Below are 23,029 nucleotides of genomic sequence, written 5' to 3'. Positions count from 1 at the left end.
CAGACTGCTTTGTTTTGGATGGTGTTGTGCTTCTTGTGTTGTTGTTGTCCTGGATGGTATCAAGCTTCTTGAGTGTGGTTGCAACTGCATCCATCCAGGCAAGTGGTGAATATTCCATTACACTCCTGATTTAAGCCTTGTAGATGAAGTGGCTTTGAGAGGTCAAGAGGTGAGCCACTTGTCAGAGTACCCAGCCTCTGCCCTGCTCTTGCAACCATGGTGTTGATATGGCTCGTCTAGTTAAGCTTCTGGTCAATGGTGACACCCCGGATGTTGACAGTAGGGGACATGGTGATGCTGTTGAAGGTAAGGGGGACGTGGCTGGACCTTTTCTTGTTAGAGCTGGTCATTTCCTGGCACTCTGTGGCATGAGTGTTACTTGGCTGAATATTGTTTGGATCCTGCTGTAGGCTGGCATGAGCTGTTTCATTATTGGTGGAGTTGTAAATGGAGTTGAAGACTAGAATTTTTAGTGTTTAGACCCACTCTTGATCTTATTATAGAGAGAAGGTCATTGATTAACCAGCTGAAGATGGTTGGCCCAAACATGATGCTGCTTTGAGGACCTCTGGCAGCGATGTCCTGGGATTGCGATGATTGGTCTTGGACAACCACAACCATCTTCCTGTGTTTAAGATATGACTGCATAGGAATATAAGAGTTGCTAGACGAGAAAAGACCAAAGTCTATCTAATTCGCTTTCTACCATCCTTGTAGTCGCATGATACAATACAGTAACACCAACGTACATTTATATAACGCCTTTAACATTGTAAAACACCCCAAGGCGCTTCAAAGGAGTGAATTTCAAACAAAATTTGACACTGAGGCTCATAAGGAGATATTAGGACAGGTGACCAAAAGTTTGGTCAGAGTTAGGTTTTAAAAAGTGTCTTAAAGTTGAGGAGAGAGAGGCGGAGAGGATAGAGAGGGAATTCCAGAGCTTAGGCAGTTGAAGGCACAGCCGCCAATGGTGGAGCGATTAAAGTCAGGGATGTGTAAGAGGCAAGAATTGGAGGAGCGCAGAGATCTCGGAGGGTTGTAGGGCTGGAGAGGTGAGGCCATGAAGAGATTTGAAAACAAGGATGACAAAATCAAGGCGTTGCCGGACCGGGAGCCAATGTAGGTCAAGAAATAATAGGAGCTTGTAGCAAAGGTAATGCAATAATCGTGGGGGACTTCAAATTTCATATAGCCTGGACAAATCAAATTGGCAACGGCGGTTTAGAGGATGAGTTCATGGAATGCATTCGAGACAGTTTCCTAGAACAATATGTCATGGAACCAAACAGGGAACAGGCTATTTTAAATCCTGTATTGTGTAATGAGACAGGGTTAATTAGTAATCGCACAGTAATTGATCCTCTGGGGAAGGGCGATCATAATATGATAGAATTTCGCATTGAGTTTGAGAGTGACATATTTAAGTCCAAAACTAGAGTCTTAAACTTAAATAAAGCCAATTACATAGGTATGAGAAGCGAATTGGCTAAGGTAAATTGGGAAATTAAATTAAAGGTATGACGGTAGATAAGCAATGGCAAACATTTAAAGAAATATTTCAATATTCTCAACAAAAATACATTCCATTGAGTAATAAAAACTCCACAGGAAAAGTGATTCATCTGTGGCTAACTAAAGAAGTTACGGATAGTATTAGATTAAAAGAGGCCTATAATGTTGCAAAGTGTAGTAAGCCTGAGGATTGGGAGAGTTTTAGAAACCAGCAAAGGATGACCAAAAATTGATAAAAAGGGAGAAAATAGAATATGAGAGTAAACTAGCAAGCAATATAAAAATAGATTGTAAGAGCTTCTACAAGTATGTAAAAAGGAAGAGAGTAGCCAAAGTAAACGTTGGTCCCTTAGAGGCTGAGACATGAGAAATTATAATGGAGAATAAAGACATGGCAGAGACATTAAACAAATATTTTGTATCTGACTTCACAGTAGAAGATACAAAAAACATATGTGAAATAGTGCGGAACCAAGGGGCTAATGAAAGTGAGGAACTTAAAGTAATTAATATCAGTAGAGAAAAAGTACTGGAGAAACTAATGGGACTAAAAGCCCCCTGGACCTGATGGCCTACGTTCTAGGGTTCTAAAAGAGGTGGCTATAGAGATAGTGGATGCATTGGTTATGATCTTCCAAAATTCCCTAGATTCTAGAATGGTCCCAGCGGATTGCAAAGTAGCAAGTGTAACCCCGCTATTCAAGAAAGGAGGGAGAGAGAACAGGGAACTACAGATCAGTTAGCCTGACAACAGTTGTCAGGGAAAATGCTGGAATCCATTATTAAGGAAGTGGTAAAAGGGCACTTAGAAAATCATAATATGAATTAGGCAGAGTCAGCATGGTTTTCTGAAAGGGAAATCATGTTTGACAAATTTATTAGAGATTTTTGAGGATGTAGCTAGCAGGGTAGATAAAGGGGAACCAGTGAATGTAATATATTTGGATTTTCAAAAGGCATTCGATAAGGTGCCATATAAAAGGTTGTTATGCAAGATAAGGGCACATGGGGTTGGGAGTAATAGCACGGATAGAGGATTGGTTAATGGGCAGAAAACAAAGAGTACGGATAAACGGGTTATTTTCAGGTTGGCCGGCTGTAACTATTGGAGTGTTGCAAGGATCAGTGCTTGGGCCTCAGCTATTTACAATCTATATTAATGATTTAGAAGAAGGGACTGAGTGTAATGTATCCAAGTTTGCTGCTGATACAAAGCTAGGTGGGAAAGTAAGGTGTGAGGAGGACACAGAGTCTGCAAAGGGATATTGACGGGCTAGGTGAATGGGCAAGAAGGTGGCAGATGGAGTAAAATGTGGGGTTTTCAGTTTGGTAGGAAGAATAGAAAAACAATATTTTTTAAAAAGGTGTGAAACTATTAAATGTTGGCGTTCAGAGAGATTTGGGTGTCCTCGTCCAAGAAACACAAAAAGTTAGCATGCAGGTACAGCAAGCAATTAGGAAGGCAAATGGCATGTTGGCCTTTATTGCAAAGGGGTTGGAGTATAAGAGTAAGGAAGCCTTACTACAATTATACAGAGCTTTGGTGAGACCTCACCTGGAGTACTGTGTACAGTTTTGGTCTCCATATCTAAGGAAGGATATACTTGCTTTAGAGGTGGTGTAACGACAGTTCACTAGATTGATTCCTGGGATGAGAAGGTTGTCCTATGAGGAGAGATTGAGTAGAATGGGCCTATAATCTTTTGGAGTTTAGAAGAATGAGAGATGATATCATTGAAACATACAAGATTCTGAGGGGGCTTGACAGGGTAGATGCTGAGAGGTTGTTTCCCCTGGCTAGTGGGTCTAGAACTAGGGGACATAGTTTCAGGATAAGGGGTCAGCCATTTAACACTGAGATGAGGTGGAATTTCTTCACTCAGAGGGTTGTGAATCTTTGGAATTCTCTACCTCAGAGGACTGTGGATGCTGAGTCGTTGAGTATATTCAAGGCTGAGTGAGATATATTTTTGGACTCTAGCGGAATCAAGGGATATAGGGATTGGGCAGGAAAGTGGAGTTGAGGTCGAAGATCAGCCATGATCATTGAATGGTGGAGCAGGCTCGAGGGGCCCTATAGCCTACTCCTCCTCCTATTTCTTATGTCCTTATGTTCAGCAAGCACAGGGGTGGTGGATAAATGGGACTTGGTGCGAGTTAGGATATGGGCAGCAGAGTTTTTGATGAGCTCAAGTTTATGGAGGGTAGATGATGGGAGGCTGGCCAGGAGAGCATTGGAATAGTCGAGTCTAGAGGTAACAGAGGCATGGATGAGGGTTTCAGCAGCAGCTGAGCTGAGGCAGGGGCGAAGATGGGCGATGTTACGGAGGTGGAAGTAGGCGGTCTTAGTGATGGAGCGGATACGTGGTTGGAAGCTTATCTCGGTCAGATAGGACGCCACGGTTGCGAACAGTCTAGTTCAGCCTCAGACAGTGGCCAGGGAGAGGCTTGAGTTAAGAATAGTTAGATAAGGAGACCCAAACTGTACACCGTACTCCAGGTGTGGTCTCACCAAAGCCCTGTACAATTGTAGCAAGACTTCCTTACTCTTGTGCTCCAACCCCCTTGCAATAAAGGCCAACGTGCCATTTGCCTTCCTAATTACTTGTTGTACCTGCATGCTAACTTTGTATTTCTTGTACGAGGACACCCAAATCTCTCTGAACACTAACGTTTAATAGTTTTTCACCACTTAAAAAATATTCTGTTTTTCTATTCTTCCTACCAAAGTGAATAACCTCACATTTCCCCACATTATACTCCACCTGCCACCTTCTTGCCCACTCACTTAACCTGTCTATATCACTTTGCAGACTCTATCCTCCTCACAGCTTACTTTCCCACCTAGCTTTGTGTCGTCAGCAAACTTGGATACGTCCCTTCATCTAAGTCATTAATATATGTAAATAGCTGAGGCCCAAGTACTGATCCTTGCAGCACTCCACTAGTTACAGCCTGCCAACCTGAAAATGACCTGTTTATCTCTACTCTCTTTTCTGTCCATTAACCAATCCTCTGTCCGTGCTAATATATTACCCCCAACCCCATGAGCCCTTATCTTGCGTAACAACCTTTTGTGTGGCACCTTATCGGATGCCTTTTGAAAATCCAAATGTATTAAATTCACTGGTTCCCCTTTATCTACTCTGCTAGTTACATCCTCAAAAAAAACTCTCATACATTTGTTAAACATGATTTCCCATTCAGAAAACATGTTGACTCTGTCTAATCATGTTATGATTTTCTAAGTGCCCTGTTACCACTTCCTTAATGATGCATTCCAGCATTTTCCCGAAGACTGTTGTCAGGCTGACTGGTCTGTAGTTCCCTGTTTTCTCTCTCCCTCCTTTCTTGAATAGCGGTGTTACATTTGCTACCTTCCAATCCGCTGGGACCATTCTAGAATCAAGGGAATTTTGGACGTTCACAACCAATGCCTCCACTATCTCTGCAGCCACCTCTTTTAGAACCTTAGGATGTAGGCCATCAGGTCCAGGGGATTTATTGGCTTTTAGTCCCATTAGTTTCTCCGGTACTGTTTCTCCTCTGATATTAATAATCTCATTAATTAGTCTACAACAGACCCAGAAATGACACGAGGAAAACCCCAATGTTGGAGAGCTTTGTGAACCATTGGCCAAAAGTCACTTTTTTCCTCCCAAGCATGCTACACTTATCACGTTATGTCTCAGATTACTCATATACTGTATCCCAAAATGTTATTTTCTGAAAGAAATCTATCTAATTCACATTTGAATGAATTAATACTAATTGCTTCCACTGTCTCCCTAGGGAGTCTGTTCCATAGATTGACCACTTATGCAATGAAATATTGTTTCCGCAGATTAGTTTTGAATTTACCCCCCCTTCAAGCGCAAGCTGTGTCCTCTGGTTCTATTGTTCTGGACGAGGTGAAATAGCTTGTCATGGTCTACTTCATCTACTCCCTTTAGAATCCAGCCACTGGAGGATTTTCCCTTAGACTTCAGTTTTGCTATGGCTCCTTAGCACCATTCTTAGTCAAATGCAACCTCAATTTTGAGGACAGTAACCTCCGCTCTCCTGTGTCCATGCCTGGATCAAGGCTGTGACGAAATTTGCAGCTGAGTGGTTCTTGCAGAGTATTGGTGAGCTGGTGTTGCTTGATGGCACTATTGAATACTTCTTCCATCACTTCGCTGACGAAAGTAAGGAAGCTAATAGGGTGGCAATTGGCCAGTTTAGATATGTTCTGCTTTTTATGGATCAGACATGCTTCAGCAATTTTCTACATTGTTGGGTCGATGTCAGTGGCATAGTTGCATTATAACAGCTTGGCTAGCAGGCTAGTTCTTATACTCAGGACTTTAGCACTACAGCATAGATGTTGTCAGGGCCCATAACCTTATGCTTTGTCCACTTCATAATACCATATGGAGTGAACTGAATTGGCTGGACATTGGTATCGATGATAGTAGGGACCTTGGGAGGAGGCCATTGGATCGTCCGCTTGGCACTTTTGACTGAAGACATTTGTAAACACTTCACAGCCGTGTTTATAATAATTTTAATAAATTCAGATATTTCATTAATTGTGATGTGGAACTTGTTGATTTTATAATATGTACTCCAGGTATAGAGTTTATTTTTTAACAGTTACGGATATCCACACCATCACAGAAGCCAGTCCTCAGCCAATTCAATTCACTCCACGTGATACCAAGAAATGATGAGTGCACTGGATACAACAAAGGCTATGAGACCTGACAATATCCCGGCTGTAGTGCTGAAGACTTGAGCCAGAACTAGCCGTGCCTCTCGTCAAATTGTTCCAGTACAGCTACAACACTGGCATCTACCCGAAAATGTGGAAAATTGCCCAGGTATGTCCTGTCCACAAAAAGCAGGACAAATCCAATCCGGCCAATTACCGCCCCATCAGTCTACTCTCAATCATCAGCAAAGTGATGGAAGGTGTCGTCGACAGTGCTATCAAGCGGCACTTAGTCACCAATAACCTGCTCACTCGTGCTCAGTTTGGGATCCGCCAGGACCACTCGGCTCCAGACCTCATTACAGCCTTGGTCCAAACGTGGACAAAAGAGCTGAATTCCAGAGGTGAGGTGAGAGTGACTGCCCTTGACAACAAGGCAGCATTTGACCGACTGTGGCACCAAGGAGCCCTAGTAAAATTGAAGTCAATGGGAATCAGGGGGAAAACTCTCCAGTGGCTGGAGTCATACCTAGCACAAAGGAAGATGGTAGTGGTTGTTGGAGGCCAATCATCTCAGCCCCAGGACATTGCTGCAGGATTTCCTCAGGGCAGTGTCCTCGGCCCAACCATCTTCAGCTGCTTCATCAATGACCTTCCCTCCATCATAAGGTCAGAAATGGGGATGTTCGCTGATGATTGCACAGTGTTCAGTTCCATTTGCAACCCCTCAGATAATGAAGCAGTCCGTGCCCGCATGCAGCAAGACCTGGACAACATCCAGGCTTGGACTGATAAATGGCAAGTAACATTCGTGCCAGACAAGTGCCAGGCAATGACCATCTCCAACAAAGAGAATCCAACCACCTCCCTTTGACATTCATTGGCATTACCATCGCTGAATCCCCCACCATCAACATCCTGGGGGTCACCACTGACCAGAAACTTAACTGGACCAGCCATATAAATACTGTGGCTACAAGAGCAGGTCAGAGGCTGGGTATTCTGTGGCGAGTGACTCACCTCCTGACTCCCCAGAGCCTTTCCACCATCTACAAGGCACAAGTCAGGAGTGTGATGGAATACCTTCCACTTGCCTGGATGAGTGCAGCTCCAACAACACTCAAGAAGCTCAACACCATCCAGGACAAAGCAGCCTGCTTGATTTGCACCCCATCCACCACTCTAAACATCCACTCCCTCCACCCCCGGCGCACCATAGCTGCAGTGTGTACCATCTACAAGATGCACTGCAGCAACTTGCCAAGGCTTCTTCGACAGCATCTCCCAAACCCACGACCTCTACCACCTAGAAGGCAAAATCCTGGATCTCCTTACCTAACAGTACTGTGGGAGAACCTTCACCACACGGACTGCAGCAGTTCAAGAAGGCAGCTCATCACCACCTTGAGGGCAATTAGGGAAGGGCAATAAAAGCTGGCCTTGCCAGCGACGCCCACATCCCATGAAAGAATTTTTTAAAAATGGAGTGGATGGGGAACGAAGATGGCTTCTGAATAGACTTTGAATTTGTTTTTCAGTATAATTGAACATATTTGGTTTCTTCCTCAAATAAGTAGAAATGTGTGTTTGTTTTATCATCAGTGCAAAATTTGAATCAATCCGTCTGCTTCACTTGACATTGGAGTAACGCATATGCTTTGCAGCCTATAAATGTGATGCTTTCTCACACGTTACAGTCAAGCGCCAAATGCAAAGCTTTTAAAACTCATGTAGCCACTAGGTGGAGGTGTTTTCTGTGTTTGTCTTAAAAAGTGTTGATCAATCTAGGTTATGCTGTGTCATGTATGTGTATTGAAAAATTGTAACATTCTGATTTTCTGATAGCTGGACTAGATGGTTAAGATGTTTTTCTTCATGACCCAAGTGGGGTTACATGTCTGAGTTGGGAGCTTTTGATTGACAGAAATAAAACAATCACTCATTGAGAAATTTTTCTTGTCATAACATGCAGGCATTTATTGCATATAATGTAAGTTAGTTAATAGGCTTTAAGGCTATTGCAATGAAATACGTACTTGGATTATGATGGGATAAGCCACTTGAAGGGGGGAATGTACAATATCCTAATTTATTTTTAGAAAATTGAAATTTAGGTTTGCCTTTATTCAGGATGCACACTTCAGAAATCTGATCTCAATAAGGGCAAGATAATGGATGAAAGTGATGTCCTACTTCTCTGTGGACATACAACTGTTCATTTTTTTTTAACAAGCATTTTTTATGAGGTTGAAGAGATGTTTTTGTGATCCAGATGTTTTAGTGGATTCATTTAATTTGAGCAAATATCTATATGTGTCATTAATGGTCGATGTCGATTTTCTGAAAACCCCCCAAAATGGGCCAGGACGTTCATAATATTTCTCTGGGAGGGAATGGGTAGAATTTCAACTGATAACAGCCCTTTTAGATTGATCCTCTTGAACAACAGGGCACAGTGGAGGAAACACAAACAATTTAGCAGATTCAACAATAACAACAACTTACATTTATATAGTGTCTCTGCAGTGATAATTGGGCTGTTGGATGGGGTGGTTAATTTATTTCCTTGTTGTACTACATTTTTGCATTGAATTTAAACCCATAACAGCAAGTATTTTGGTTCAAAAAGCAAATCACCCACTAAGCCTTAGCGCTGGAGCTGAATTGTCAACGTTTGTATTGAAATTACCCTGAAACTAGTTAGTTGTGTGAGTTCATACTACAGGGCAGTAAGCAGATTTAAATTTTGCAGCCAAGTTACCCTCACCACATACACTGGACACTTGGTTTCCTCTGAAATTCAGAGCAGCACTAGACAGGCATGTAGGCGATGCATGATGCAGAAGATACAAGGCAGTGCTTCATGTTTTGGAGGAAACTGGAGTACTCTGCTTATGACTGTTTACCTGGCCATTTAAATGAGGCAATGTTATTTTGCCTGGCAAATATATTAGAGCAAGGATATCCATCCAAACTGCAGCCCATGAGCCACACATGGGCTCTGAGCTCTGGCAATATGGCCATCGATATTTGGCCAGCTGGGTTGTCCTATTAGAATTTTAAGGACATTTGGCAAGGTCTATTTTTAGTGCTTTACTGGTGGATAACTTCGAAATAAGAGCATCAAGATCTGTTATCAGCAATTTGAGATGTATGCAAATGGTGGGTTTACATGTGTCCCCCAGAGCTCCATATTGTGCACCTATGTGGCCCATGGAGACAAAAAGCTTGAACACCACTGTACTAGAGTGTGACACACCACATCAACAGTGAATGTACATTCCATTTGTCATGTAATGACTTTAACTGACAATTTGATGTGGTTCTAATGTATCCTAAGGTCTCTATAGTATTGTAAAAATTGAAGATTTTAATTTCAGAAATCAAGCTGTAGTTCCAACTACAATAATGGAGATTTTGTCCAACAAGATATAGAATAATTCAAGGAAACTGGGAAAATGAGAATTCTGCTTGGTTCAGTCTTGCACGATGCTCTCAAATCATCTCTGAGGGCTTGCTGTTATGCTGTGATGAAGGGCAAATAAAGTTAAGAAATTAAAGACTGATATCCTAATAATTTGAGGTGTCCGTGGCAGTGTAGAGAATTTCAAGGACAGTGCCATGACCTACAAGGCTACGGACCAAGTGCTGGAAAGTGGGATTAGGCTGGGTGGCTCATTTTCGGCTGGCATGGTCACAATGGGCTGAATGGCCTCCTTCTGTGCTGTAAATTTTCTATGATTCTATACTATCTCGGTTGGCGCCGATCAGGAAATGTCAGTCGTGGTAGTTCTAGATGTTGATCAGTATTACATATGAAGCAGCTAACCACTGCTTTTGTAATTGACACCATTGGAGTGGCTACTTGGCATTTGAAGTAGGGCTAAAAATTGGTACAATTAGAAATATCATCTACCAGGTTAGGAGACTTTAAAACTGTTCTTTAAAAAAATAATTGAAATAAAAGACCCCAACACTGTTCTTTTAAGGATCATATCAAATGGGCAATATAGTGGTCAGTTTCTGATTAATAAAGCCAAAGTGGTATTTGGTTCTGTGGTTGCACTCTTTGGATGCTGAAGAGCTGTTTGACAGCATTGCATGGCGACTGTTCCTAGAAATATAGGAACAGGAGTAGGCCATTCAGCCCCTCGAGCCTGCTCCACCATTTGATAAGATCATGGCTGATCTGTGATACCTGCCTTTGGCCCATATCCCTTAATACCTTTGGTTGCCAAAAAGCTATCTATCTCAGATTTAAATTTAGCAATTGAGCTAGCATCAATTGCCATTTGCGGAAGAGAGTTCCAAACTTCTACCACCCTTTGTGTGTAGAAATGTTTTCTAGTCTCACTCCTGAAGCCATAGAAATGTTTGCTTTTGGGGTAGGCATCTGCAGATCTGCAATCTGGATGGATTACATCCACGCATATTAAGAGAAGTTGGGGAAGAGATAGCAGAGGCACTATTACGTACATATAAAAATTCATCAGAAAAAGGAATAGTGCCAGAACACTAGCAGACAGCTAATGTGATTTCTGTATTTAAAAAGAGAGAAAGAGAACCAGTCCACAGAACTATGGACCAATTAGCTTAACGTCGGTGGTAGGAAAGATAATGGAATCCTCACTCAAAGATATAAAAGAAAAACATCTAGAAACCGAAAATATAATAAGGAATAGTGAGCACGGATTTCAAAAAGGAAAGTCATGCTTGACCAAACTTATTGAATTCTTTGACGAAGTAACAGACAAGGGTAATGCAGTAGATGTAATGTATTTCAATTTTCAAAAGGCCTTTGATAAGGTACCACATAGTAGACTCACGACTACGGTCAAAGCATGTGGAGTTGGGACAAGTAGCAGAATGAATAGCAAGCTGGCTATAAAACTGAAAACAGAAAGTAGAGGTTAAAGCTAGTTATTTAGGCTGGCAAAAGGTGGGAAGTGGTGTTCCACAAGGATTGGTGCTGGGATCACTGTTGTATACCATTTGCATAAATGATTTGGACTCTGGAATCGGAAGTACAATTTCAAAATTTGCGGTCGACACCAAGTTGGGGCATATAGTTAATACCGAGGAGGACTGCAACAAAATATAGGAAGACATTAATAAACTTGCAGAATGGACATGTAATTGGCAAATGAATTTCAATATAGATAAGTGTGAGGTATTACATTTTGGTAGGAAGAATAAGAGGGCCACGTACTGCTAGAATAATAAGAATCTAAATGGGGTAGAGGAGCGGAGGGATCTGGGGGTACAGATACACAAATCACTAAAAGTAACGCTGCAGGTCGTTTAACAAAAAAAGCAAACCAAGCACTGGGGTTCATTTCTAGAGGGATAGAATTGAAAAGCAGAGAGGTTGTTAAACTTGTGTCAGGGAATAAGTAGCAGAATGGATAGCAAGCTGGCTACAAAACGGAAAGTAGGGGTTAAAGGTAGCTACTGAGACAGGCAAATAATAGGAAGTGGTTTTGCACAAGGATCGATGCTGGGACCACTGTTGTTCACCATTTACATAAACGGTTTGGACTCGAGAATACGAAGTACAATGTGGACAATACCAAATTGGGGAGTATAGTTAATACTGAGGAGGACTGCAACAAAATACAGGAAGGTAGGAAGAATAAGGAGGCCACAGACCCCTGGGAAAATAATAGTCTAAATGGGGTAGAGAATAAGAGGGACCTGTGGATACAGATACACAAATCGTTAAAAGTAGCGACTCTGGTTAATAATATCATTTAAAAAAAACTAACAAAGCACTGGGTTCATTTCTAGAGGGATAGAACTGAAAAGCAGGGAAGTTATGTTAAACTTGTAGAGAACCTTGGTTAGACCACACTGGAGTACTGTGAACAGTTCTGGTTTCCATAGCATTAAAAGGATACAGTGGCACTGGAGAAGGTGCAAAAAACATTCACTAGGATGATACCAGAACTGAGAGGTTATACCTCTCAGGAAAGATTGAACAGTTTGGGGCTCTTTTCTCTAGAAAGGAGAAGACTGAGGGGTGACCTGATAGGGGTCTTTAAGATTATGAAAGGGTAGATGTAGAGAATCAAAAGCAAAATACTGCAGATGCTGGAAATCTGAACTAAAAACAGAAAAAGTCAGGCAGCATCTGTGGAGAAAGAAACAGAGTTAACATTTCAGGTCGAAGACCTTTCATCAGAACTGGAGTAGAGAGGATGTTTCCACTTGTGGGAGAGACCAAAACTAGGGGCCATAAATATAAGATAGTCACTGATAAATCCAGTAAGGAATTCAGGAGAAACCTCTTCAAGCAGAGAGTGGTTAGAATATGGAACTCGCTACCACGAGTAGTTTAGGAGAATAGCATAGATGGATTTAAGGGGAAGCTAGATAAACACGAGGGAGAAAGGAATAAAAGGTTATGTTGATGGGGTTAGATGAAGAGGGGTGGGAGGAACATAAACACCTGCATAGACCTTTTGGGCTGAACGGGCTGTTTCTGTGCTGTACATTCTAGAAACATAGAAAATAGGAGCAAGAGTAGGCAATTAGGCCCTTCGGGCCTGCTCCGCCATTCAAAATGATCATGGCTGATCGTCTAACTCAGTACCCTGTTCCTGCTTTTTCCCCATATCCCTTGACCCCTGCCTTCTGTAGTAGAGAATTCCACAGGTTCACTACCCTCTGAGTGAAGAAATTTCTCCTCACCTCTTTTCTAAATGGCATACCCCGTATTCTGAGACTGTGACCCCTGGTTCTAGACTCTCCAGCCATCGGGAACATCCTCTTTGCATCTAGTCTGTCTAGTCCTGTTAGAATTTTATATGTTTCGATGAGATCACCTCTCATTTTTCTAAACTCTAGTGAATATAGGCCTAGTCGACTCAATCTCTCCTCATACGTCAGTCCTGCCATCCCAGGAATCAGTCTGGTAAACCTTCGGTGCAGTCCCCCCATGGCAAGGACATCCTTCCTCAGATAAGGAGACCAAAACTGCGCACAATACTCCAGATGTGGTCTCACCAAGACCCTGTATAACTACAGTAAGACATCCCTGCTCCTGAACTCGAATCCTCTTGCAATGAAGGCCAACATACCATTTGCCTTCCTAACTGCTTGCTGCACCTGAATGCTCACTTTCAGCGACTGGTGTACAAGGACATCCAGGTCTCGTTGCACCTCCCCTTTTCCCAATCTATCACCACTCAGATAATAATCTGCCTTTCTGATTTTACAACCAAAGTGGATAACCTCACATTTATCCACGTTATACTGCATCTGCCATGTTCTTGCCCACTCACCCAACTTGTCTAAATCACATTGGTGCCTCTTTGCATCCTCCTCACAGTTCACATTCCACCCCAGCTTTGTGTCGTCTACAAACTTGGAAATGTTACATTTAGTTCCCTCATCCAAATCATTGATGTATATTGTGAATAGTTGGGGCCCAAGCACTGATCCCTGTACCCCATTAGTCACTGCCTGCCACCTGGAAAAAGACATGTTTATTCCTACTCTCTGTTTCCTGTCTGTCAACCAATTCTCAATCCATGCCAGTATATTCCCCCCCAATCCCATGTGCTTTAATTTTGCACACTAACCTCTTGTGTGGGACCTTATCAAAAGCCTTCTGAAAATCCAAATACATCTCATCCACTGGTCCTTCCCTATCTTCTACTAGTTACACCCTCAAAAAAACTCCAGTCGATTTGTTAAGCATGATTTCCCTTTCATAAACCCATGCTGACTTTGTCCAATCCCATTAATGCCCTCCAAGTTTTCTGTTATCACATCTTTTATAACAGACTCTAGCATTTTCCCCACTACTGATGTTAGGCTAACTGGTCTGTAATTTCCTGTTTTTTTTTCTCTCTCCTTTTTAAATAGTGGGGTTACATTTGCCACCCTCCAATCTGTAGGAACTGTTCCAGAGTTTATAGAATTATGTAATAAGCATAAGAAGGTCCTATGCAGACCCTTTGATCACTATCTCTAATGTGTCAAAATTATGAGAGAATTGTAGGATGCAGTATTAACTGAACTATATTGATGGTGGTACTCAGATCCAGTCCACTTACTCAAGTCCAAAGCCCCATCTAATTCTTTAAAATCATTGAGAATTGAACAATTCCTAATCAATATCTTGTTCTATGTCTCTGTTTCTTTCCTTCCTGCCACTTTTGATATGTATCTTGTTTGTGACATCATTGACATTAACAAATACATTATAATATGTCATGTAAAGTTTGGGAAGCATAGGTCATTGAGAGTAAAGTACCAGTTTAGAGGTCATTTGTATTCTATAAGATTTTTATAGCAGGAGCTTATTTTTACTTGAAAAGAAGAAACTGAAATATTTTTAGCAAATGTTTAGTTATAAAATTTTGATTCATTTTAGCAGTGATGACTGGAAGTAACTTGTCTGTGGAGCGTTGCAGAGCTTAGTAAATCATGTATTTGTGTATTTTAAATTAGTCAGGTGACCTTGTTTGTGCAAATTCAACAAAAGACGAGAAGGATGTACGTGGGTGCGTGTGAAGGCCCTGGTGTTCGGACGGATTTTGAAATGGTTCATCTTCGCAAAGTGCCAAATCAATATAATCATCTGTCTGGTCTACTGGATATTTTTAAATCGAAGATTGTAAGTATTTTTTAGAAATACATTTTAATTAACCTCTGGGAATATAGTTTACTGGATTTAGTTAGAATTATAGAATTTCACAGCACAGAAGGAGGCTATTCAGCCCATTTTGCCTATACTGGCTCTCTGAAAAAGATATCCATTTAGTTCCATGCCCTGCCCTTTCCCCATATCCTTTTTCCACTTCCCTTCTAAAAGCTATTCTGGATTCTACTTCTACTAGTGTTTCTGTTAGGATGTTCCATGTCCTAACAACCCTTTTGCATTTTTGTTTTTTGTATGATTTTAAATTATGTCTTTTGGTTAGGGACTGACTGATCAGTAGAATTAGTTTTTCCTTATTTACTATAATAAAAGCCCCATATTTTTGAACACCTCTACGAGTTCTCTTAGCATTCTCTTTTCTAATTAAAAGGACCTCAGTTTCTCTAATCTCTTTTCATAACTAGAGTCTTTCATCCCTGGTTTCATCTTACTAGATTTTTTTCTGTGCCCTCATCGTGGCCTTGAGATCCTTCCTAAAGTAATGCACCCGAAACTGGATACAGTAATTGATTTTTCTGGTTTTAGAGTCTGAAAAATGTGTTCAGTATATAGGAAAAATGGGTGCTAATCCTTTGGCCTGTTTTTCATCTGAATATCACTGCAGCTGAATTTCCTGTATAGCTATTCAGGTGGTTGCACCTGACTGTGCCTGAAGAGGGTGAAGCAATATAAGTGGCAGACAAGTGAGTGTCAGAGAACTGGGCACTCAGATTTCATGCCGTAGTACCAGATACAGCTCAGGGGCAAACTGTTCCAAAGAAACAGGTGCTGTCGCTTCCAGAGTTGCCATTTAAGAACATAAGAACATAAGAAATAGGAGCAGGAGTAGGCCAATCGGCCCTTCGAGCCTTCCTCCGCCATTTAATAAGATCATGGCTGATCTGATCCTAACCTCAAATCTAAATTTAGGTGTTATCTGTTTTAAACAGACAGGCTGCTCTTGGCTAGAAACATCTTTATTATTTGCGTTAGTGATTTTCAGCTTCAGGAATTGTTGCAAAATGTAACTCTTTTTCATTCACTGGACGCCATGCTTGGTACAGTGATTTCCCTCTTGTTTTGCAAGATGGCTTACTTGGATGCAGATGAGGAGCAACAGCCTCAAGCCACCATTGATAGTTGCTGAAGATATTCGCCTGGCTCTCTCCGGCGTAACCATCAACTGGTTCACTAGCAAAGAGAAGGATTCCTCCTTCCATTTTTCCATAGAATAGCTCCATTCCACAATCAGTACAAAGAGAATCTTCATAATCCAACCTGCAATCCCCTCCTATTCCCAAATCTTCAATGTATACACCTGCACTTGATTTCCCTGTTAATCTACAGTTTAAAAAAAAGCATAAATAGAAAAGTGATTGAGTTCCAACAGTGATTTGCTGTAATATGTTGTTTATATGACTGTCCACTTCTTATCACCATAGTGCTTCCTTTTTACCTACTTTTTCCATAGTGGTGTTCTGGGTATATGGTTATCTATCCTAGTGCTACTTTTAAGTGAACTCCCACTGACAGGAGACTGGACAAAGGGACCTATGACTCGATACATTGTGCTAGGAATGAGGTGGCCCTTGATCTCTTCAACTGCAAGCCTTGGATGTCCCGTGTAGGCTGTGAACTATCGCTGGTGTGGGGACAGCCTGGCCCAGCCTACCTGCTGGCTCTGAACAGATATTGGGGTAGGGTGAAGAAGTACTGTGGAAGTGCTGCTATCCTGACAGAGCAGCATCTTTCATGGTCACTTCCATTCCATTACTCTGGAGAGCCTCCTCTGATCTGCGGTTGCAAAGACTGGTAGCTTCAGTGACATCACGGAAACCTGTCCCCATCTGGCATCTTATTTGGGCACGCGTATCAGTAGGCATGCCTAATGATGTGGCAATAGTGCTTTCGAAGGCATGGATGATTGTTTGAGCAGTCATTGTGGTCCCTGGCAAGAGGGTATGCTGCAGTTGGCCCTAGAATTATCACACTCTCTACAAATCAACTCTCAGCATCCCACTTGTGACACTGCTGGATTCCTCTGTATTAGCTGCTGTTTGGTAGAAGCTTCTGGGGAGATCCACCAGTGATCTCAACACCCTGGCTTGATCAAAAAGCATCCTTCTCTTAAAAGCTAGACCATGGAGGTCAGGTTCCCTGACCTAAACAGCTAGAGAGGGAGGCAACTTTAAACTTCACTGAAGGACTGCTTACTCTCCCTTCACCTGCTTCTGTTCCTGTCCACCCATGACTCACCACTTGTGCTGACTGCTGTCTATCTAAAAGGAAGCCTGCAAAGACACAAAGGATAGAGTGACAAGGAGGAACTTAGTATGGTAATACTATTGTGGCTTAGGCAAGCATTTCACATGGTTCTACTTCTCTTGGAAAAATTGTGTAAGTTCTTCTGATAGAATTTTATATTGCAGTATTCTGGAAGGAGCATTGGGATACTAACCCCCACCTAGCACTTGCCCTCTTCTGCAATTTCCACAACCTCTAGAATTTTATTTCCTAGCATGGAGAGGGCCTGCTTCTCAAAGGAGATTACTTCCTTTATTGAAGTTTACCTTCCTCCCATTGCTGAGCATTGCCTTCCATTGCGGGCTTTCTCCTGCAAGAAATGAAATCAAGGTGAGAATTATTAGATACTGAGAAGTTACATTTCTGAAGTGAAGATGAGGAGGCATTGAAGCCTAGAAAGTTTTAACATTATGCATGCTTGTGCTGTGAGAATAAGTGATGGTGAAAGAAGATTTAGAAGAGAGAAGCTGCATCTGTGTACATTAGTTTCATATTGTATCTTGTGTAATTAACACGTGAACTTCATCATTATTTTTACATCCTTTAATATCTTTTTTAACCAGTGAGTGATGTTTATGTAAAATGAAATTGCAAATGTTTGTAGCTCAAAGGATGAAGTGACTTCTGAATTGGAGGAAATTTTAGCCTGGTCTTTCATGTTTACTTAGACAGCTTAATAAGAAGTAAAACTGCCCATATGTTTTTCTCTTCTAGGGGTGCCCTTTGACACCTTTGCCCCCAATAAGTGTAGCTATTCGGTTTACTTATGTCCTTCAAGACTGGCAACAGTACTCTTGGCCCCAGCAGCCTCCAGGTAGGATACTCCAGGTTGTATTTAATTCTATAAGATTACATATGAATATCTCCTAACTGAAATTTAACGGTTGCTATTGAGCATCATGAAAATTCAAACAGCAGGCCATAGTTCCTTTAATGCATTCTGTGTCATTTTTACCCCATGCTCAAACTTTGCTTTTTTACCTTATTTCTACTTGCATTTCACCTCCTTTCTTGACCTAGAATCATAGAAAGGTTACAGCACTGAAGGAGGCCATTCGGCCTATCGAGTCCACGCCGGCTCTATGCAAGAGCAATCCAGCTGGTCCCACTCCCCCGCCCTATCCCTGTAGCTCTGCAAATTTTTTCCTTCCAAGTACTTATCCAGTTCCCTTTTGAAGGCCATGATCGAATCTGCCTCCACCACCCCCTCGGGCAGTGCATTTCAGATTCTAACCACTCACTTTTTTTTTTTTAAAAAGTTTTTCCTCACGTCACCTTTGGTTCTTTTGCCAATCACCTTAAATCTATGTCCTCAGGTTCTTGACTCTTCTGCCAATGGGAACATTTTCTCTCTATATACTATGCCTAGACCCTTCATGATTTTGAATACCTCTATCAAATCTCCTTGCAACCATCTCTGTTCCAAGGAGAACAACCCCAGCTTCTCCAGTCTATTCACGTAACCAAAGTCCCTCATCCCTGAAATAATTCTAGTAAATCTCTTCTGCACCCTCTCTAAGGGCTTCACATCTTCCCTAAAGTGCGGTGCTCAGAACTGGACACAATACTTTAGTTGTGGCCGAACCACTGGTTGCTCTCCATTTCTTGATAACTTTCAAGATTAGGGAGGGGGACAACACACGTACCTGCATTGATATCAAGACACATATTAGCTATGCAGTGCCAAACTATTGAATTATTGCTTTTTACCCGGTGAGTACCTCAACGGTTTGTTTTGCTGGCTTTTAATTTTGAGATATAATTTTAGATATTCCATGCAAATGTCAATAATCAGGTTGCTTGACTGGGCCTTCTGTTGAGGTATGGTATATGATGCAGGAGGACAAAAGAAGGGAGAAAGTACTAGTTTTTTATATAAAGCAAAAGTGAAATGTGAACACTGCATACAATTTATGCAAATATGAGAGAGCAGAATTAACTTTACTGGTAAGAGTATGAGCAGTCGCATTTTAACACTGAAATAATAGTAGAAGGCTTCCATTTCATTCGATTTTCTGAGTGCATTCACATGAAACTAAATTTATTTAGATGGCCTATAAATCTGGAGAAACTGTCACTGGCTTGGATTCAAAAATGCTTTTAACCCAATAACTTAATGAAAACTTGACGGATGATCTCAAATGGATTTTTAAAATTTCAATTGATTTGAGTTCAAGCTTTTAATGAACTCATGAAATATTCTAATTTTCATAATTAGCCTTGAGATAGTGCATTTGATTATATTATAGGCTGCATTGTTCAGTGAATGGTATAGTGCAGAAATGATTTTCGCAGCACTATTTTCATTCCATATATAGGCATAAAAGATCATGCTCTGTGTTTAAATTTGGGTGTATAAAATCAGTAATAGATTTGAACTTCTGGCATTTACAGCACCTTGTGCTGTTGCCTCTCACCTCTTAATACGCAATTTGAATTTGTTGTCTTAGTAACAGCTGTTGCCCCTCGCACTCAAACATAGTGTTAGGATTTAATTGTATCAGTAATAGCTGCATTACAAGTGGCTGCTATCCCTCTTGGACTACTCACAGTGTTGGAATTACTGGATTAGAAATTTGCTGCTATCCCGCACTTCTCATACAGTGTTGGAATTTATTGCATCGGGAGCAGCTGATCCCTTTTTAAAAAAAGTCTATCCATTTTTATTTGATTTTCAAAAAGCCTTTAAGGTTACGGATAGATGTTATCTTTTCTGATCTTAGAAAGTGTTATCTTCGTCCTTGGCTTTTACTTTTAATGTTTTCTTATTACTTTTATTTCAGTATATAGATTTCTTTACATAGAAGGTGGTTAAAATTTGGAATTCTCTGCCACAAGCTGTTGAAGCAGAATCTATAAATTCTTTTACAACAGATTTAGTTGCCTGAAAAAGAGGATTGTTAAAGGGAATGGGGAGCAAGCAGGGATTAGATTAGGTGGTGGAGAAAAATACTGAGGCAGACTTGATTGGCAAAATTGTCTGTTCCTATGCCTTAGCCAAATTCTAGATGGTAAAGCTTAATTGCAGCTTAAACACTATGCTTAAACAGCAACTCTGAACTTGAAATAAATGCAGTATTAATTATTGGCAAATTTCTATGGCAATTAGTAGATCTCCTGTGGTGAGCAAAATTGTGTGTTATGTTACAAGCCTTATATGCAGTAATACAGCCTCAGGTTACTCGCACAACACCTGGTCTGATATGTAGGCAACTTATACAATATATCTAGGGTACATTGAAGTCATGGTGAAGTATCTTAATATTTTTGCATTGCTTTTATTTTTGGGAAGCTTATGTTGCTTGGAATATTATGCATATTGTGAAGTAATGTGTTGCTTCCCTGTACGTTTGAAGCTGGTGCTTTAAACTTTATTCAGGATTTTAAATCCTGATTGACTTTATACAGGATCTTAAATTTCAAAACAAAATGACATGCACAACTTGTAGCCTATTCTAGCCATCTGGGCAGGTGCTTAGCCAAGTAACTTTGTAACAGATTTTGCAACAAGTCACAATAATTACATTAAAACATATGTTGTGCAACTAACATTATCCGGATCTCACTGTTGGTGTGGTAATTTCTTGAGTGCATTCACGTCATCACATTCACACACGATTGACATCCATATCATGCGATTTTGGCTCTCTACGTTGTTGTGATGCAGGTTCTAGTCTTTGTTGCAAACCATAGATCTATGTACTGTAAATATTATAAAAACTATAAACTGTATAAAGTGATGTGTTTGGGATAAATCTTAGCTTATCAAACATTATTCTTGGACAGAAACAGGAAATATGTTGTTAAGGCTCCCTATGGAAGCAATGTACTGTGGTATTGCTGTATTTTATCCGGTGGCCTGACTAATTCAGAAATTAAAATAGTTAATTTATGCATGGTAGATATGTGTCAGCTGTATAAGATTTTGATGAGTTGCTAACATTTTATATTTGCAAAATGGCTCATACAGAATTTTCCTTTATATACAGATTTTGATGCATTGGTTGGAGGAGAAGTGGGTGGTCTAGAATTTGGAAAATTACCATTTGGAGCATGTGAAGACCCTATTAGGTGAGGCTGTGCGATTTCCTGACTCATGCAGTGACAGAAATTAATTACTTGACATGCTTGTTTTCATTTGTCTGATCCTGAAATACATCTAAGTAGACGAAACATTTTTCAGTTAGAAAGTTACATGTAATAAACCAATATGTATATTTTTGTTTTATGGAACAAGCTAGGATCCATTTGGTATTTTTAATGCATTAATAGCAATACACTATCAAAATACCACATAATTTGGTATAAGAATGTTCTTCTGCACTCACCAAATAAGTATTAGTGACTTTATTTAAATCAGTTTTGCTTTGCTTTCTTTTTGGTGTGTTTGAAAATGTTATATTTAGTGTAAATCAGGCCATTTCCTCCCAGGTTAGAGGAGTTTCTACATTTTGATTTTAAAAAAAAAATTTTACACCTTAAACCATCGGGAATTTCTGACCCATTGTACGCAGTGTGCTATTTTAAGGGAATTATCAGGGCCCTTAGAATTTGCAGCACCACTAGGCCTGACTGTAGCAGTTCCAACTAAATTTAATATGAAAATGTAATTTTTTTTTAGTTTTAAAGATATCTCAATAAAATTATTTTTAAAATGCCCTAATACAATAAATATTTTTAAAAATGATTTATAAAGCACTTCTAAAATGGTGCCTTTTTAGAAAAAATGGGCATTTTAAATTGTTTAAAAGGAATCTATTGGATACTTCATACTTTGATACTCCGCCTGTCTGGCTGGTAATCAATACCTGATGTACCAACATAACCTGATGTTATTAATCCAAATGGTCAGATGACACAAACCACAGTTAGAATAGTGTGTGCAGTTTTAGGCACTCCATTAGATCAAGTTTATTAAAGCCACAGAGAGCATACGACGCAGATTCATCAGGATGATGCCAGGGTGGAAACCTATAATTATAAGGAAAGACTTCAGATACTAGGAATATTTCCACTAGAGAAGAGAAGACTAAAAGGAGATTTAATAGCAGTTTGTAAAATTTATGAAGAGTTAAGATAGATTGAATAGGGAAAGATTATTTCCTCTGGTTGGGGAGTCATTGCCAAGGGGTGTCAATATAAAATTGACTGAGAGTGAGGAGAGGGATTAGGAGAAATTTCCTTATGCAGAGGTAGTTGGAGCTTGGAATACTTTGCAATTGGAAGGTAGTAGAAGGAGCGATCATTACATCTTTTATGGGAAAATTGGATAAATATTTGAAACAGGGCTATGGGGAGTATAGGAAAAATCCATTAGTTTTGGATTGCTCTAGGAAAGGAACACTTATATGATGGGCTGAATGGCCACCTCCTGTGTTGTAAACTTCTATGTTTCTTACCTACATTCAATTCAAACCGTGTACATTTTACCTGTTTAAACTGGATTCAGTGATTCTGCAAAGCTAGTTGATTGAGGAACTGAGATCAATGGATTAGATGATCCCCATGGATTCTGCATCTTGCATATTTCCAATTATATTGTTTAAAATCACTAGGAAATCTCGGACTACAGTTTGTTTAGAGAGCAGCCTATAGCTGTTTTGGGTAACACTGACCTTGCAACAAAGGATAACTGTCAAACCTGAGTGCTTGATGGCCTCTTTGCCGTGACAGATTTTTTTTTTGGTCAGCCAGGTGTCTTACACATGCAGAAACCCTTCACCATGCTTCAGGGTCTCCACACCAAACTACTGAGGGAAATCAACACAGGTTGATTTTATTTCTGCCCAAAATGGAGTGCGCTCTCTTCCCTTTAGAGATACACCTCACTTATTTAAGTCTACAAAGCTTAGGTGTAAGTTAGCAAAACT

General features: G+C 40.5%; 1 protein-coding gene across 5 annotated transcripts in view; it reads left to right on the top strand.

The window, feature by feature from the left end:
• The window catches only part of rab3gap1 (RAB3 GTPase activating protein subunit 1), a 94,033-nt gene that overhangs the window by 14,641 nt on the left and 56,363 nt on the right, over positions 1-23,029 (top strand). For all 5 annotated transcript variants that reach the window (XM_067987245.1, XM_067987244.1, XM_067987248.1 and 2 more), the window contains 3 exons: positions 14,666-14,831; positions 17,874-17,973; positions 21,149-21,230. In XM_067987245.1, coding sequence (XP_067843346.1) covers positions 14,666-14,831; positions 17,874-17,973; positions 21,149-21,230 — 348 coding nt within the window. The remainder of the gene's footprint in view (positions 1-14,665; positions 14,832-17,873; positions 17,974-21,148; positions 21,231-23,029) is intronic.

The sequence above is a fragment of the Heptranchias perlo genome, chromosome 7 (assembly GCF_035084215.1).
Source record: "Heptranchias perlo isolate sHepPer1 chromosome 7, sHepPer1.hap1, whole genome shotgun sequence".
NCBI lineage: Eukaryota > Metazoa > Chordata > Chondrichthyes > Hexanchiformes > Hexanchidae > Heptranchias > Heptranchias perlo.
Note: the sequence above shows the minus strand (reverse complement) of the source record. Positions and strands in the feature narration are given on the sequence as shown.